Source organism: Heterocephalus glaber, unplaced genomic scaffold (assembly GCF_053883595.1).
Source record: "Heterocephalus glaber isolate CG9 unplaced genomic scaffold, H.glaber_assembly_v1.0 deba00000347, whole genome shotgun sequence".
In the NCBI taxonomy this organism is placed as follows: Eukaryota; Metazoa; Chordata; class Mammalia; order Rodentia; family Bathyergidae; genus Heterocephalus; species Heterocephalus glaber.
This window is the reverse complement of record NW_028258143.1, coordinates 42,568,459-42,588,614: the sequence shown is the minus strand read 5'-3', so window position 1 is coordinate 42,588,614 and position 20,156 is coordinate 42,568,459. Positions and strand designations below refer to the sequence as shown.

The 20,156-nt window shown below is 31.7% G+C and overlaps 1 protein-coding gene across 8 annotated transcripts in view; it reads left to right on the top strand.

The window, feature by feature from the left end:
- The window catches only part of Kcnh7 (potassium voltage-gated channel subfamily H member 7), a 475,266-nt gene that overhangs the window by 399,940 nt on the left and 55,170 nt on the right, over window positions 1-20,156 (top strand). For 7 of the 8 annotated variants that reach the window (XM_004835849.4, XM_004835847.4, XM_004835848.4 and 4 more), the window contains 2 exons: window positions 7,159-7,584; window positions 18,023-18,422. In XM_004835849.4, coding sequence (XP_004835906.1) covers window positions 7,159-7,584; window positions 18,023-18,422 — 826 coding nt within the window. The remainder of the gene's footprint in view (window positions 1-7,158; window positions 7,585-18,022; window positions 18,423-20,156) is intronic. The other variant, XM_021265562.2, reaches the window with a different exon arrangement.

Here is a 20,156-nt window from a genome sequence, read left to right as displayed (position 1 = left end):
TTTCATATTTTAGGATATGGTACACATACAAAAACCTAAACCTGATGTTGAGCTGAACCTGGATCTAAGTGATTCTGGCTTTTAAAAAATCGTGCAATCCTCCATTCTCAGTCTAATCCACACATGCACACACATAGTCAAATGTCTACTTGAATCCAAGAAACCTTAGAAAATTGTATGAATTCAGAATGCTGCAGTGATTCTATAACTCAACTTTAATGCTTTATTTAATTAAAAAGAGATTTCCTTTGTGACAGATTTGATTTATAGTGCAATTCTTTTGCATCTTTTAATTTGAATATCTGGGAGGTTATCAGTGGGGATGCCTGTCTCAATAATAATTATTCAGCTTTGGCTGGGCTTCTCAAATCATGTGTTGAAAAGCCTGGGCAGTATAAATCTTTCCGGATGCTTTATAATCTATCCGATTCATTTTGTTACTGAATACTCTTTCTGATAGATAAAAATACCGCTAGCCTATTAGTTAAGTGCAAGTCCCAAGTAAAAGATAAATAACAGATGAGCAGTCTCTACCAACACCTCAGCATGGTGTTTAACAGCTGCCAAAAGTACTATATAATCTTTTGGAAGACTTAATCTTTCCCTATTGCACTTTTGAAAAGAGAAGAGTAGTTATTAATCCTAGTGTTCACACAAAATTTTTACAGTAGATCTTCATTGAATAAATAGTGCTGTTTCGTATAAAGATTTTGGTTTTATATAACATATAACTGTTAGATGTTAAAGAAATAGGAATTGTTAACAAAAAGAAAAATAGTATTTGGTAAAGAAAACCATATTTTAGTCTGCACTAAACTGTATATGTAATTGGTGGTTTGAGAAAGAAGAAAATAGAAGTGTCTTTCTTGAGATCATGGAGTTTCCCTTTTTTTATACAGCGAGGGCTTTTTCCATACAGCGAGGGCTTTTTCCATCTTTTTTTCTTGCTGAAAAGAAAATTCTTATAATAGTTCAATTAATCATGTTTTATCTTTCTAAAGTATGTTATTTCTCAAATGTGTGGGAGAAATTAGCTGCCTTAAGGAAATGCAAAGACTGAATAGTGGCTTTTTAAAATTTAGCATCACCTTGATAGAATTCTATTCACAATGAAACAAATATTTACCCATGTAATATTTCATTTTTAAAACAGTGGCTCCAAAGTACTTTCTAATTTTTTTTACTTATTTGGGTTTTAAAATGTATACAGTTATCTTATTTCCAAAGAGATATGAGTTAACATTATGAAATATATTTTTGTATTTAGACCACTAAAATGAAAATAGAACAATTAAAACAAAGTAAAGGGAAATATGAATAATCACTCTTTAATTGTAACCCCATAATTTTCTGAAATAAAACAAAAAGAAGCTAAATTAATGAAATAATTTATTGCTATTTTAAACAAATGATGGAGACTTTTTATACCACAAGGAATCAATTTTTTTCTAGAAATGAATTCTAAAAGGATTATATAATACAAATACCTCCATAAAATGACATTAAACAATGTAAACATTGAATTTAATGGTAGTTTTATATTCAACTCAGAGTGATAGTGTCAAGATTTAATATGAAACTCTAAAAAAGGTGTATTTCAATAAGAGAGCCAACTTGAGTCTCAAAATGTGACTATATTTCAATCTAATTTGAGGAGATAATGAATACAAAGCAGGAAAGACATTGCAATTACCATGTCCAACTATCTTCTTAAACATGATTTATTCTAGCTACTAAATTGATGTAAATTCAATAGCAAACAATTTTCAAAGCTGGACCAAATTGGAATGGTAAGTTGTCTGTGTGGCTGAATGGAGATTTCCTATGGGTCCCTGGGATGTTTGTGGACCTAATTCTCTTTTTCCAATCAAAAATTTCCATCCTCAAATATCTTAGATACTTCTGGATGAGATTCTATACTTCTTTTTTATTTGCTTATTATGAACATTTTAAATGTATTATAAAACAGAATGGCATTATCCACCCAATTCTAATATAAATCGACATACAGCCAACACTGTTACATAAAATAAGATCTTCTCTACCCCTATATTTTAAAAACCTCCAATATTTCAGCATTTCATGCATGATTGTTTCATTCTAAACTCCTAAATGGTAAGAACTATTTTTTGAAAACCTACCTACAAAATCATCACAGCTAAAAGTATAATTGTCAGTAATTTCTTCAATTCTTTGTCTCCAAACTCACCATAATTGATTTCTTCCCTTCCACATTCATGTCAGTCTTCTATTAAATGATAAGGAATGTTCCACTTTTTAAAAAATCTGGGATGGCCTACTCTGTTTGGCCAATAGATTATGGAAGAAATCATGCTATAGTAATTCCAGATCTGAATTTTGAGAGAATTAGAAATTTCTACATCTCTTGTGAGTACTGAGCCTCCATATAAGTCATCTCATTACCCTGCTGAAGAGCCCAAAGGAGAGAATGTGTGTGTGTGTGTGTGTGTGTGTGTGTGTGTGTGTGTATTTATTTAGATGGGGCTGAAACCTTCTTGGAATTTCCACACCCACTCAAACACCAGCTAAATATCACTAAGTTCAGTTGACATTGTGTGGAGCAGAAATGTTACCAACCATGCTCTGCCTAAGTTGCTGAACTATAAATTCACACAATTTTGACTTAGTTTATTATAAAGAATAGAAAAGTAAAATAATTAATATTATCAATATCCAATCAATTCTTAACTTTCTCAAATTGGTTCATAAATACTTTAGAGATAGTTGGTTTTTTTGAGACAAGATATAAACAAGTAACCCTAGAGAGCTAAACAATAAAGAAAATACATTATATGCATGTAGACATTTCCCATTTTGTTACCTAATTTTATAGAAATTATCTGTTGTGATACACTACCTCTATGTAGACAGGTGATTTGGGGAAAGATTATAATCCTCATCACACATTGGAAAAAACTAAGATCCAGAGAAATTGATAACTTACCAAAATATCATACCTAGAATTCAAACTCAGAATGTCATATTTACAGACTAATATTCTTTCCTCTGTTATCAACTTTATTGAGGCTTCTGAGACTTCTATTACCTTTCCTGACTCTGGCAAAACTTGTTATTAATGGAGCTGGAAGAAAAGAAATGCTTGCCTAATCCTAATCCTTAAATCCTTATAGGCATTTACTTCTGAAGTATGTCTTGTCCTCATGGCTTCGGTGCTCAAGGCTACATTCGTATTTATAGTGAGACCTCATGATCCCTAAGCAAGCTATATAAATAAAATTTGTTGAAGTTATTTGAAGAGTAAAAGTCACATGATGATTTCATAATCATATAATATATACACAGCCATGCAGAGATTAAAAGATCTTGTACTAGAACATACCGATTACTACCCATTCAAAACACACACTACTATAGATAAAAAATTGGAATAGTTCTGAAGGAATAGATATATTGGAATATAACAGATAAACTACATTTTAAACCCAGTTCCAGAGAAAATTGGATTAAATAATCACTAATCACTTAACGTAGAAGTCAATAATGCCCTAAAGCTAGTGTTAACTTCAAGTAAACAAAACCTCTTATAGAGTTATAAACTAATACCATTTAAATTGGCTGTCAAAGCCTAGTAGAATGGTTTACTTTAGGGATTAGGTTAGATTACCCTAACATAATAATTAAATATTGGATTTTTAACACTATTTTGACTATGTTGCAAACAGAGATTGAGGTTATAAAAGAAAAAAATTACCTATTATTAAACTATAAAAAATATCCAAAATTCAATTCTTTATGAGCTAGAGAATTCTCAAATATTAAATTAGTGATAATAGTTTCAATTCATTGATTTCATAAATGTTCTATGATTTGTTTTCATTTTATTATTGTATTAGTTTCTTAAGGCTGCAGTAATTAAGTACTAGGTATCTTAAAATACTGGCATTCTAGGGTTCAAATCTGAGGTGTTGGCAAGGTTAGTTCTTCAGGAGATTCTGAAGGAAAATCTGTTTCAAACTTCTCTTCTAGGTTCTGATGGCTGCAGGCAATCCTTGGCTTTCCCTTGTTTGCAGTTTCTGCTTCTATTGCCATGTGAGATGCTCCCTGCATGTCTTTGTGTTTCTGTATCCAAATTTCTCTTCTTTTAAGGAGGTCATTTAATGGATTAGGGCCTACTCCAAACCTTTATGACCTCATCTTAACTTAATTATATCTCCAAGGATACTACTTTCAAATAAGGTCACATTCACAAGTACTGGAGATGAGGACTTCCACATTTTGGGGGCACACAGGTTAACCCATAACAGTTATGTTGAGAAGAGTAAGTATAAAATGTTTTAACTTAGTTTTATTTCTGAACATTACAAATAGGAATAAAAAATAATTATTAGGGTTATGGAATGATTGCCTTTATCTTTAAAAGGAGTTCCTGTGTTATTCAAGTGTGAAAAACCTTCATTTAAGGCTTAAAGTTGAGGTCTCCATTGCTTCACATTAGACCTTCAGCATCCTGGCCCTGCCCTCTCTACAACTCTCTTCCCCCAACTGTTTCCCTTCTGTCTTATCCTTTAGCAAAACAAGGTTGCTTACAATTCCCCAACACACAACATACTATTTTATATTTCTTTTTCTTTGTTTATTCCATCTCCTCTTCTTGTGATATTCTTCCCTTTCAACTTCCTCATACCTCAGCTGCTTTCACATCTAACTTTTGTTTAAAGTCTCAGTTCAAATGTCATTTTTCCTAAAAGTCTCTTATGAAGATCTCTCTCTCACATCAGCTCCACTGCCAAATTCAGATACTGAGTGAAGTGGGGACCTCAACGGAGCTATTATTTTTCTACCCATCTGACTTTCAAGAGAAAGTCATGAACTCCATGATGTCAAGAAGAGTGTCTTCTCCATTTTTCAGTATCCAGCTCTTAGCACAATGGTCATCTACATGTTAAATAAACATCTATGTATGTAGGATAGAAGGACTTCCAGCCAGTTTTCACTTCTCAGGGGAGATTTCAAGGTGCTTCATACATTCTAATGTACACTTCTGGCAGACCAGATCTTCAAATTGCCTGATGTGGGAAGTTGATACCAGAAGCATGTCACTTAAATGGTGAGCAAGCTCAGACAAATGTCTCTGTCTTTAAAAAATGATTTTTTGTTCTCTTTTGATGGCTACATTCCCCCTTTTAATAAGAGAAATTTGTGGATTTAAGGATTTAGAAAGATATAAGCAGCTGAAAATAGTATTATTCCACTAGAGCACTCAGTACTTATAGAGAAGTTTACTGGGAAAGAAACTGGAAAGATATAACAGGTACATATTTGGAGTTGGCTTTGAAAGACAAAACAAGGTTTTAGATTTTATGTACAAACTGAGAAATCCCTGGTTTTTGAGAAAGGAAGATTACATTTCAGAAAGGCACCTTAAGATATGATCCGTCTGTTCTTCCAGACCAAAATGTCACACACTGATCTTCTGTACCAATCACAGTGGGATCAGAAAGTCCAGTGTAGACATTAATCTGTATTTTATTAAATGACGGATAATTCAAAATTTTCCCTATTTGAATTTTCAAATTGTGTACTTAAATATATATCTTGGATTCTAAGGATTTTAATATTTCATAAATAATGAATTCACTTTATTTTTCATATTTCTGCTTTTCAAAAAATAAGCTCTTCCTTCTCACAATAGCTTAAGATAAACCCCTATTTCCTCCAAAAACTGAGTGATTCAGCTTTACTTGGGGTTTATTAAATCATTGGAATGGACTATTTTTTCCAAACCTAGTTAAATCAGTTTAACTATTATCTAAAAGCAGTTTTGTTTATCGTAGATGAATTCTTGAGTTAATTTAAAAGTTGTGTTATATCTCAGTTGACGTTAACATCTGAAATTCTTTTTAAGATAAGGATGATAACTTGCTATATGGGGGAAAAGCTATGAGATATGGCAAAGATAATAAGATTTAAAAGTGAAATCTTCCTGAGGTAGTTCATTGTCATAGTCAAGATTAAACCAAAGTGGGTAGAATTACCAAAAACACAGACTATTCTGACTAACCAACGTGAAATGACCTCAGGTTTATGCTCCAAAGTCAGTGATGCATCCATTACCTGCTTAGAAGAATAATGTATTTAGTAAAATTAACTTTAAAATAGAACCATTGAATACGTTCAGGGTACTGATAGCACAAAATGATAACTCATAGTTGTCTTAAAATGACTTTGCTTGTGCCATGTTATGTAACTACATAACCTTTCTGTTTAATTTCTGTTTTTGAAACTTGATCTGAAACCACAAAACAATGTATTTGTCTATTTGACATAACAAGTTCAGCTCTCATTTTTTTCAGGTAAACAAAAACTTTAAATGGTGAACTATTTTAGTTTGCATAATGCTTTATTAAGTAGAAAATATCTTAAGGCTTATCTACCACGTGGTAACTAAGAATCTTGGAATACTTCCCAATCAATATTCTTAACATCTCCTTTCAGCTTCTTTCTTTCAGCCTTCTTCTAAATTTCCTGGAAAGTTTGGGTGAAAGTATATGTGTTCCCGAATATAAAATACCCTGCCATCATTTAGAGAAAGCACTCCTTTATTTTAATCTCATTTGCCTTTCCCCAACCCCATGTTAAAAATAAATTATAGGTAGAAAAACTACTTCATTACATATTTGAATGAGTTATGTTTAATTTATCCAGTTTAAATTATATGGTAAAAATATTTAAATCAAATATGACCCTGGATCCCCCTATATTTCTATCCATTACAGCCAATCCTTTCCTAGATTTGGAAACTGAATTATTACTCACATTTCAAAACTGATTTTATGATTTCTAAAAATAATCATATTTTTATTTCTTTTGAAGTACTATATTTCAAAGGAATAATAACTATTCCCCCTTGTCTCAAGAATAATATTCATTATTTTTCAGTGAAAATCAGATTTATTAAGAAATACCAGTGAGGTTTTTCTTGAACCAAACATTCCACATATTACAGGTTTATATGAATTCACCTAAATGTATGTGTGCTTCACATACATACTTCAAGATTACATAAATCCTTTCCAATAGATTTTGCTATATAATTATCTTAATATTTTGTAAGATTACTAGATTAAATAGTGACAATTTAAAATGACAATAATATATGGTTTTCTTTATGTTCAGGTTCTTTCTTTGGGAGCAGATGTCCTGCCAGAATATAAACTGCAGACACCACGCATCAACAAATTTACAATATTGCACTACAGCCCCTTCAAGGCAGTCTGGGACTGGCTTATTCTCCTCCTGGTTATATACACTGCAATATTCACGCCCTACTCTGCGGCCTTTCTCCTCAATGACAGAGAAGAGCAGAAAAGACGAGAATGTGGCTATTCTTGTAGCCCTTTGAATGTGGTAGACTTGATTGTGGATATTATGTTTATCATAGATATTCTAATAAACTTCAGAACAACATATGTAAATCAGAATGAAGAAGTGGTAAGTGACCCTGCCAAAATAGCAATTCACTACTTCAAAGGCTGGTTCCTGATTGACATGGTTGCAGCAATCCCTTTTGACTTGCTGATTTTTGGATCAGGTTCTGATGAGGTAAGAGCTGCTTAAGTGTCTTATTTTCTGAAAGACTCCAGTTCTAAAAGCAAATCTAGGGACTGGGGTTTTATCTCAGTGGTTCCAATGCCTGCCTCATAAGTGCAAGGTCCTGAGTTCGATCCCTGGTATGAAAAACAAAAAAAAAACAAATCTAGTTAAACTTCAAAAAACTGGTTGCTTTATAAACTTCCTATACCTCACACATGAAACCCATTTTCCCTTGAAAATGCTATAAAATGACATGGAATTTCTTTTCATTGCAAATAATTTAAATTTCTTCTATTTTTGCTAAGAGATTCAAAGTATTCATCTTTTAGCCAATAAATTAAAACGTCAAACAAGTGGTACATATGCAAAATATTCCCAGGATGTAAAATCTCTATAGATTAAGTTTATGAGTGTAAAATTGTCAAACATCAAGGTTGTCTCTTTCTTAATTCATTATTGTGATTTGAAGAGAACACTTTCTCTTGAATACTTGCCCAAAAACTCTTTCTCCTAAATAGAATCCATATTGAAATATATTTTTTTATGTTCTAAATACCTTTTAAAGTTGGAAACGTCAACTAGATATGAGAAATGTATGTATACTGAATATATTTTCTGGATAGAGTATCCATAACTATAATCATATTCTCAAAGGACTCTGATCCAAAGGTAATTAAGTTATCCTCCATTTAAGCTGTCTCCTCCATTTAATTGCCACTAATTTTTTTGTTGTATATATTTCCTGGGTTCTATAATGGAAAGATTTGCAGAAGGTGTGGAAGTAGGTTGAAAGAAGATAAATTGAATGTGCTGAATTTTTTAAATCCATTATCCTTTTCTAACTAAGAACCCTTCACAGTCTTTCATTTGTTTAGTCATCTTTTTCTCAAGAGGAGGTCAGATGTCAATGGATGTCAACACTGGATCCCTACCAAGGGATGGTTTTAGGACAAGAATCCTCCTCTGGCAAGGGAAATCAATAGGTTTAGATTTAATTTTCCTTTTTCCAGAATATGCTGCTCAAACTTTAGGTCAGTTAAGAGCAGGACCATGGAATAAGACACTCTTCCTGGATTTTACAAACTTTAAATAAATTCTCAAGCCTTACTTTCCTTATCTATAAAAGAATGATTAATAATATTATCTTTCCCTCTCAAGTTGTTGGTTGTTGTGACTAATTCGAGACTCTAATGAAATAATACGTGTGAAGCTCAAAAAAAAATCCTAAATCCAAGAAAAAAAAAATCAACTTGTTAAACTAATTAAACTTTTAATAAATACTTCTAACTTTGAGTTTTGACTAAAAGACAAGAAAGTGAAATGCTTCATTATTATTTATCGTTGAGTTTCTTACAGTGTTTAAGCTTAAGTTTCTTACAATCCATATAATTGTATTACACGAGCTCCTGATAACAAAAACAGAATAAAACATCACTCTTTCAAAAGTTGATGGCCAGCAGATGGGCAGATAGAGTGCTTTTAAATAATAAATAAATACTTTTCTACCACCATGTATAAGAAGACATGAGAGTATGGAAGGGGGAATTTCTTATTGCCGGTGGGAGTTTTCTAGATAGACAATTGCAGTTAGAGGAAAAACTCTTTACAGGCATAGAACTACAAAGATGCCCAGCCTCTTCAAAAACCAACATTTGGTTTAATAACAAGTATTTTATAAAGTCTCCTTTGATTATTATTAAGTGATAGTCATTGTATACATATAATTTCAAAAATCTAGTATACAATGGCCTACCCTTAACACCAAAAATGAAAAATAAAGGAAATACTTTTATAATAAAGTAACATCTGGTTTAATGTGTAAATGGTTCAGGCATATGCACATTAAACGATAGAGTGAAAATCCCAGGTGCTTCTGCCTTGTTTTAATAAGTAAGCTTGTATTTCAACAATAGATATAATATTCAACTTATTATTATTAGTTTTTCATATTTGGATCTTATTATAAGGATCCAAAATATATGTACATGTATGTTCATGTGTGTATATATATATGTGAACATATGTACAAGTATGCAGATATGCATATATATATGCATACATGGATATATGTTTGAACTCTATTGACTGTGAGGCATACAAATGTAGACTGATGCTATCATACATATACAAATCCCCTTTCTACCACTGAAGATGTAAATTCATAAGATGGTGAACAACTTTTATTACAGGTCCACAGAGAATAATTTAATCATGTCTAAATTTACATGGTGGATTTCCTTAAATTTAATGAATACAAAAATGTGCAAAAGTAAATTTGCTCATACTTAAAACCTAGTTTTAAGGCTCAGTGAATTTAAATTTGCTTTTTACATATACAAATGACTGGAAGGATATTGAAAGTTTGTATAGCACATGGAAAAATTTTGTTGGTGCTTGAGATTATCCTAGGCATTGTAACTTCTACCTTCTTCATTAGAAGCAGTAAACTAGGAAATAAAAATAATTCAAGAAGAAGATGTCAAAGATAGTAGAGACATAAACTATATGGAGAACTGAAAATGAGTCACTAAATGCATCAGTCAGGTATATATTGACGGTATTAAGTAAGTTAGATATTGGCCACAATGTCAAACTAAAGTGGTTTCCAAAATGAATAGAAAGTAAATAGGACCCCCTTTGTCAGGATTTTGGTAACAAATGAGAGAAAACAACAGTACCAGGAGATTGTACAGGATAAAGGAAGGGTTATTATATTTTGTTTCTTGTGGGGTCTTTTCTAAGATATTTGTGGGCTAAAAAGAAAGAGCCTGAAGAAAATACTACTAAAGACTGACAAGCAATAGGCAGGTGTGGTACATGCCTTTCATCCAAGCTACTCAGGAAGGTGAGGCAGGAGGATCTCAAGTTCCTGGCCAGCCTGTGCAACTAAGTGAGATCCTGTCTCAAAAATAAAATAAAATATATCTGAGAGTGTAACCTAGTGGTGGAGCTCTAGGCTAGCATGTGTGAAGCCCTGATTTTAATCCCAGTCCTGTGAAAATATAAAAAATAATGAACAAGTAAGAAGATTGAGGATTTCTGAGAATGTAGCATGGGAGGGAATTTGAAGTTTATATGGAGTTGCAGCCTGAGGATACTCTTTCCTCTTGTACAGGAGGGCAGTTGGTAAACGATAGAGCTTTTATAGATAGGCTTAGGAAAAGAAGTGAAAGGAGTTCCTATCTTAAATTTCAAGGTCTCCATTTTAAAACACTTTGACAGATTCTAAAATAAATAATGCTTCTAAGTTAGAATCTAGTACCACTGCCAACATAGATCTTATAACTAGAAGTACCAAAACAAATCATCTCATTTGGTTTCCAGCTTTACAGATGAAGCCACTGAAACTCAGGACTGTTAAGTGACACAGTCCCATCTTACGCACAACCCATCTTTATTAATATAATATTTCACTCAGCAAATCTTTATTGAGCATTCTTCAAAGTGGCAGGCACTGTCCTAGGTTTGAATATTCAGAAATAAACTAGACAAAGTTTCTCTTCTCCAAAATTTATCATTCTAGGAAGAGAGCATGGTAGATGACAAGGAGCAGAAAATAGATAATATTCAAAACAACATTAATTATCCAAGATGATATCAGAAAAAAAAGTAAATGCTGATGTGATTGTAAAACAGGTGAAAATGATGGAAAATGACTTGAGTGAGTGACTAATTTGGGTTTGGAGATCTGGAAAGGCCACTGAACAGGTAATATTTGAGTTGAGACTTAACAAGAAGGAAGTAGCCACTTGAAACTACAATGCCAAGCATTTCAAACTTGTGAAAATGGTGCAAATGGGAAACAGGCTCAGCATGTTAGAGGACTAGAAAGGACAGTAGGAGCCAGGCTGAAACACAGTAAGAGGTGAGATCTTAAGATCTGACAATGTTTAAATAGGGTCCAAATTACATAAAGTCTGGGATATGCTTTTTGTGCTTGCAGTAGGATTCTTTGGAATTGGGAGGTACTGTCTGATTCACATTTTGAAAAACTGCATAGGCCATTGTCTGCAGACTGGATAGTAAGAACAGGGAATCAGGTTAAAGCCCATGCTATAATCCAGGAGGAACAAAACAACAACTGGACTACCTGGTGACAACAGACATAGAGATAGATAAATTTGGGATACATTTTGGAGGTGAGCCATCAGGGTTTGTTGGTGGATTAAATATTGTATGAAAGATTAGGAGAAAAAGTATGATAAGGGGTGGTTAAAAGGTATTTTTGTTGTTTATTCTTACTGAAAACAACTTGGGAGGAGCAATCGGATTACTTAATAATAATAGGATTATTTTTATAATATAGGATCACTTTCATAAATGATAATGTATTATCCAGATGGTAAAAACCTGGGGAGAAAATGGTATGATGTGGAGGGGAAATTCTTGTTTTGGCCGTCTTAAATTTAAGATACCGCTATTTCTCATCCAAGTACAGATGGCTTATAGATAAATCAGGCACCCCATGAGGAACTAAAAAGCTATGTTAAAAGGATGACTTGGCATGTGCATTTTTACTAAAAAACACATGACATAATTTTGCATACTTTTCCAAACAATTGCTTAATTTTTTAGTTTAAGCAAAAGCAAATCATCCACTAATAACTGGAGAATCATCTATAATGTTGAAACATGTTACGGAAAATGAATGGCAGGAATAAACAGGCTTGTCTATATCATTAATATCTTCCTAATGTTAATGCCATCCAGAAAGTGAAAAAATTCTTTATTTCCTAATTTGTTTCCTAGAGTACGTTCTTTTTAAAATTTTTATTAGTAAATGTTTACAGTACATCACGGTTACATTCACTATGTGGAGTCAATACATGTACATAACACATCTTAATTCTTTTGTCCCTTTCCATATTTTGCAATTTTTTGCAGCATCAAACATCATGCCACACATAACAAATTACTCCAAAATCATTAATGCAAATGAACAATATTATCTCCTCACTCTCCAAAAAATGAACTTTCATTATGTCCCTAAAATCATCCCATACTCAGCTTCTCTGTGGCAAATCTTAATTTCTGAGATATTAGCAGTTACAATCTAAGGAATTCTTCTTACTTACATGCTCCTTTAGCTTCTTCCTCCCCTGAAAATTAGGATTTTTGTGATTAATTACTTGCTTTGCTGACCTCTCTTTCTTCACATTTTTTTGTTACTTTTTATGAATTCTGAATGCAAGTCAAAAAAAGGCCCTGGAAACCTAAATACCTCACAAATTTCTTTGAGGGAAAATTTCAGTAGAAAACAATGAGATTTTTGTTCATTTTCATATGTTTGAATCAGTCTGATGGATAAACTGTAGAGTGACTATGAGAAAACCTTAACAGGCATCTGTATAGAAATTGTGGTCATTTTTGCCAGCTAATCTTTCTGAATTTGATCTTTACAATAGATATCATTTGTTTCTTGGAAGTTAATATCTAAAATATTACACATCTATTTTCAACTTTAAATAATAAATCACTTTTTGAAGACATGTACATGTATATAAGTCTACATTAAAGTATCTCTCTCTCTCTCTTTAGATAGCCCTTGACTTATATTTGACAAAAGTTTCCATTGGCTTGTACTCGGAGCTTTGATTGTGCTTGTAAAACTCTGGCATGACAAGGGAAAGACACAGGATCTACAATTAGAGAAATTACTTTGCTCTAATTTGCTCATTTATTCATCATTTATATATGATCGATTGATTGAGATGGCATGAGGTATAATTTTCTCCAAAGTTAAATTCCAATTTAAAAAAGTATAGTATCTATAGTTGTTTACTTGAGGTAACATCTGCCCTCTGTGATTCAATTTGATGACCAGTTTTCAATGTTACTGTAAAGAAAAAGTGAATTCAGATAAAAAGACAATAGAATGTCAATTATGAAACAAAATAAAAGCAAATGTCTAGATAGAAAAAGTTACTTAATTTTAGAAGGTTTTTCCCAATGAGATTGTAAAATCTCCTCTTTAAAAATCATACTTTGTGGAAGTAATCATTATATTTGGTATCTATAAAGAAATGAGACACCAGATAATTTCCCAAGATTCCATATGCATTCAAAATATAGCTGTTTGATTATATTAGTGAATGTATCTTTGGAAATATAGAAATAGTATTGCACTGATAAGACACTATTTTTCATATTATTGAATTTTATTCTGTAAATAATAAAATAATGATTGTTTCATTTAGCTAAGAAGGAATTAGCTAAAATAAAACTTAAAGCAAAAAATCATCATGGTGTCATGAAATTTATTACATATGTTATATATTTTTCCATTTACACCCAAATATTTCTTGACAAATAGGATAGAATGATGGATTAAGTACAAAGTTGCAATGATGATTTATTCTATCAACTCTGTAAATGAAACCAAAGAACACATATTCATATTTCCTAGTTTATAAAAGAATAATTATATCACTTACCTATAGGCAAAGATTTTAAAGAGTAAGCTTCTGAAATAATGTATTTTAAGGTACTAGAGTTGTAACTAAGTGGTAGGGCTTTTATCTAGTACAGTATATGTGAGGCCCTGGGTTTGATATCCAGCATAGGAAAAACACAAGGTGCTTTAAAGGTAAAATTCTTGAAAATAATGACTAAAAATAGAATCATTTTTATAATTTTTGAATATAGGACTTTCTCAATTTAATGGTAGCTGAATTTATTCTTAAATAGATAATTTTTAATACTGATAAGAAATTAGCTAGTATCAGGCCTTCAAAAAGAATTCAACTTGCATTAGGAGAGAATATTGCCTGATTTATTGTAGAATATCTAATGAAGAGCTTGGCATAGTCATTTTAAGTGTGGTCTACCATCTAATATATTTACAAAGCTACAAGTGCATATATAGTCGAGAAGGTCACAAACTTAATAAGGGAAACTGACTTCTACCTCAATATAAAAAGGTATGTGTGGCTTTTAATAAGCAATGGATGTGGACGTTTTAAATGATATTCATTGACCACAAGAAATATGGATAACTGGATTTCTAGAAGATTCTTTAAATTTTAAAAAATATTTAAAAAGCATTAAAAACAAAAGTCTTAAATAAGGGAAAAAAAATTTTTTTTACTGTGACATTCTGACCAAAAGAATTGGAAATATTCAATCACAAAAAATGAGCTGAGATCTGAGATGGAATGGGTACAGGAAGAGACTTCACATGTTAAGAGTTCATTATAGATTTTAAAGTCTCTACCAAAAGTAATTACTAGTAGACAATATTTTTCTGATACCAATTAAAATCTCAAAAAATAACATCTAAGAGAAAATGCTTTGCTGCTGCTGTTTTCAAATAGTTATGAATGGGTTCATGGATATTTTAACTTATTATATTCTCAAAAATTAAAAACCAGAAAGATCTCTATACATATTTAGACATTATATGAAAATAATGCTATGAGATAACTATGCATTCTTAAATTCTCTCTCTTCAGTCAAATTCTGATCTTAGCACAACATTATGTTAGTTGTTGGTGGCATTTTTTCACTTGCAGGTAATACAAAGATAGACCAATAAACTGAAAAATGAGGGCAAATTGTGACCAACTCAGCAAGAGGATATTGATAATTCTTTAGTCTATTCTCCCCATTCTACAATAGGTTAAAACATCTTAGGTCTTTAACAGACGTTTGAAGAAGAAAAATAAAATAATTAATGTAACCCTAACCATCATCTACAAGCTGTGGTGTCACAACTGTCACTGACAAAGAATATCCAAATGTGTTAGTAGTATTCTGATAACAGTAGAAATAAGGCCAAGGCATTCATTACATTGTTGAACCAACATATACAGTTATGCTTAGGTACATGTTACAAAACCACACAAAAAATGACTTTGTTGAAAGTATTCATCCATCCTTACCTTATAATATAACTGAGAAGTATAACAACATCCTTGTAATTTCTTCTCTGCTCTCTTTCCTTCCCTTTTCTTTTATTGCTTTTATAATTATTATGTATGAATTATGTCAATTGTTTTGAGAATTTATCATGTACCACTTATTTTTCTTCAGAGTAGAGATCATTTGTATGTTATTGTGTAAATTGTATTGATTTATCTGCTTAAAGGATTTACTATCATTTAAATTTTATCTTTATTTTGACATAATACTAGGAAAAGTCAGACAAGGGAGGGGGGAAGGAGTGTGGCACGCACAACAGATTTGTTTTTCTTTCCTTTTTATAACATAATTTTACTCTATTATTTTTGCAGCCAGAAGTACTCATTTTCACAATATGTTATAGAAAGAACTCACTTACTTGGAAGTATTTCAATTTATTTGCCAACTAACTATAGAATTTGCTTTATATTTCCTTTGTTTTGAGAAATTTTCTCTCAAAACAAATAATAATACGAGGATTTCAACAATGTCATTCAGATATTTGTGATTTCTTAACACAAGTAAAAAGGTAGCAGAGTTAGGAGGGAAAATAAACACAGGACTATAAGGTGTGTAAAAATGGTGAAATATTGACAGTGGGGATTCCCATTATCAGCGTCTGAGGCACCTGGACAAAGTTCTTCTCAACAAAATCTTGGTCATTTCGCTGAGTGGGCTGCCTGGCCTCTAGGAAAGGCCTCCACCTGGGATTCCATATGTCTGAGGCATATATTGGAAAGTTTCAATCAACCTATTTTAAAACATAGTATCTCCTCCTATTAACAGATAGAGAAATGTAAAGTGTATTTAAATAGAAACAGGATCTACTATTTACTAGGATTATCTACCACTCTGTAAGATAGAGATTGTTATTCATGCTTACAGATAGATACTGAAGCTTGAGATTACATGGATTATTTGTCCAAGGTTACATACTGGTTTGGAAACAGAATTCAACTGTAACTTTATCTGCTCCAAAGTCCTAGCACATAACTGCTAAGCTAAAATATGGATAAGATAAATAGTGGAAAGTGTGTTTACTTTCTAGATTACCACTTTATACTATTTTAAACTTGTCATCATTTCTTGAGAGGAAATATATTTTTAAACCTCTGAAGGAAAAAATACATTTATTGCATTCTAAAAAATAATAAATGAGCATTGGGGACAGAAAAGATTCACTACTCTCTACATAACCAAAAATGATTAAAGTTCAGAATCTAGTTATGATAAGCCTGCCTCAACTAAACAAACTTTTGTCATTGTGAGAGTGTTCCAGTCTTACAATAAAGAATCCAAGAATAACCAAGGAATCCTTCTTTTCATGTCGCACAAGAAACAAACAAACTAAAGCATTATAATGTTTTAATGAAAACACTTCTCTTGACATTTAGAGCTTGTTTTTTTACAAAGTCAATACTAACAGATATGAAGCCATCATTATTCCATGTACTATTTCTTTGATTAAGAGATACGTGTTCTGAACAAAGTTGGATGTACTTTGTGAAATAAATACCAGCAATGAAGAGATAAAATGACACAATAATTGATTGGTAAACACCATGTTAACTATAGAATAATTATATGCCCTGTGAATTATAGAGTACTTATAGTTGACATTATTTAGGAAACATAAGAAATGAACTTGTAATTTGTACTTACCAGATTTCGAGTCCAAATACATTTAAGTATCCTGTTATTATATGAAAGTACTCTGTCATTAGATACCTGGTCAGTAATAATCATGCAATTAGTTCAAGGGAAAAGACAATTATCATTGGTATACCAAGAAACAACTTATCAATTTAACACATTTAGGAAGAAAACCAAAAAAAAGCATTTAAATATACAGAGTAATTCATGCCTGCAATTATCCAATAAATGTTCCCATCACTGCAGAAGAAACAGCTTGACTGGCCTCTTCTCATTATTCAGGCCTTTCTTGCTCACATTTGGCCTCATCAGCAAGGTCTTTCTTGGGCTTCCTTTCTAAAGAGGTCTCTACCACAAGCCATGCTCCCAAACACCCTCTGTGCTTATATTCTGTTTAACATCACCATCATATTTTTCACTCTCACATTGTTTATTCTTTTGAAACATATATCCTATCTGATAGAAGACCTTGTTTCTTTTCATTAGAGAAGACACATTGTCTATAAAGTAACTCTATTAGAAAAGGTAGCATTTCTGTCCAATACTAAAACCTAGTGTGTACTATTTTGTAGGCATGTAACAACACACTGAAACATTTGTTAGTTAATGAATTACTGAGTACACATTATTGCAAAGCACTTGATTAAAACTAAGATTTTATGTCCCATCTTTCTTGCATGTCAGAATACTGAATTAATATATCATATACTTTCAAAGTATTTTTGAAAGCATATTTAATTTTTTAAAAAGAACTAACTTTAATACTTAATCTAAATATACAGTTATCTCAATTCTACAATAATTTTTTAACCTGTTTCTAACCAACTCTGCTTTACAGGAACATATTTTGAATTGTTCACCAACTGTCTCTAACCATGAACATTTATTTTAACAGACAACCACATTAATTGGTCTTTTGAAGACTGCTCGACTCCTTCGTCTTGTGCGAGTGGCCCGGAAGCTGGATCGATATTCAGAATATGGCGCTGCTGTTCTCATGCTCTTAATGTGCATATTTGCCCTGATTGCTCACTGGTTGGCTTGCATTTGGTATGCAATTGGGAATGTAGAAAGGCCATATCTGACAGACAAAATTGGATGGTTGGATTCCTTAGGACAACAAATTGGGAAACGTTACAATGACAGTGACTCCAGTTCTGGACCATCCATTAAAGACAAATACGTCACAGCACTTTATTTTACCTTCAGCAGTTTAACCAGTGTAGGATTTGGAAATGTGTCTCCTAACACCAATTCGGAGAAAATCTTTTCCATTTGTGTCATGTTGATTGGCTGTAAGTAGATTTCTCTTTTGCTATCTGTTAGGATAAAATAATCTCACAAATTGATATCTCTTGATCTTAGCCAAAAGGCCGAGAAGCCATGACAAATTGATATCTTTAGAAGACTGAGAGTAGAGCAATGAGAAAAAAGAATATTGTGCAAATAATGAGATTACATAATATAGGTATATATTCTATCAAATTTGATCCTCTCTGCATCAAGGTTATTCTTGATCTCAGAAAATCATGAGTACAAAAGTGGAGTTACATGGGTCTAGGGATTCAGAAATTGAAAATCATAGTTTACTCAGTGCTATGAAAATAGGTACTGTATTTGTAACTTATTACTAGTAGTTATTTTCTATTTCAGGCTAAGACCAGGTTATAATAGGCAATACTAGCTTGCATGCATACAATAGAGATAAATAGGTAGATAGACAGGCAGAAAGAGATAAATACACAATTATAGTTTAAGCTAATCATATATATATATATATATATATATATATATATACACATATATATATATATATACACATCTATTTTCCCCCTAACATTGCCAGATACTTCCTCCTATGACATTATGCCAAGATTTAAATAACTGCTTTTTACCTTGTAATACTTATGTCAGAAATACCATTTGTTACATATATTACTTGGAATAAAAAATGTGTTTAAATGATGATGGTTTAATGTTAATAGTTTTTAAAATTATCCTGTGAAACCATTTAATGTAACCTTGATGACATTAGGCAGCAATTGGAAAAAAAGATTGATTTTTGAAGTTTCAAAAGAGCATCTTCTTAGATCGGATACATAGTTGAAAATAGATCCTGATTACTGGTTTTTAAATGTCAACATACTGACTACTAAAATGTACGTAGATAAGACCTATTTATGAAATTTAAATTTATCCAATTTATGGTCTTTTTTGTATAAAATTAACTTTTCATAAATGTGTGTGTGCATGTGTGCATGTGTATTAGGGTTTTTAATTAAAATTTATAAATGGAAATAGCATATTTAGATAATTTTTAAGATATTCTGCAATTTCAATCAAAGTCTTGGCTATAAACACATTGCATTGCACCCAGAAGAAAATGAAAGTAGAAATTACTAGAAAAAAAAATAAAAATACCTATTCAGAGAGATTGGATTTCTCAGTATACACAATCCAACCATTTTGTAATTATACCTGCTAGAATATATTTTATGTTGGCTATTAACTTTAGTGGCATAGGTAGCAAACAAAGAAAAGACAACAGTTTGTTCTTGATTAAACTTTTATATAGAAATACAGTTTTTAAGAAATTCTGTTTCTTAAATAACATTTAAGAAAACAGAACTTGTATTTTGAAATTAAAGACTTTCAAGAAAGTTTTAGAAATATATTGAAGTTTAACCAGCTCTCTACTTATTAATCTTCACCAGTATGAGGATTAAGTGAAATGCAGTTATTTATTATGTGAACTATTTTAAATTGAAAAAGCTCAGTTCTTTAGTCTATACCTAATCTCTATTTTTTAAATCAAATGGCCAAAATATTGCCATTTGTTCACTCTCTCGCGCTCTCACTCTTTCTCTCTGTTTTTTCCTCCTATTTTTCTCCCTCCTTCCTTTCCTCCTGGCTTTCTTTGTTAATACAGCACGAGTTTATTTCTATTGTTTTTTTTTAAAAAAGGAACCATGTTTCCTACAGATGAATTTCATCTTTAAAGAAAAGAGAATATACTCTAGTCATGTTGG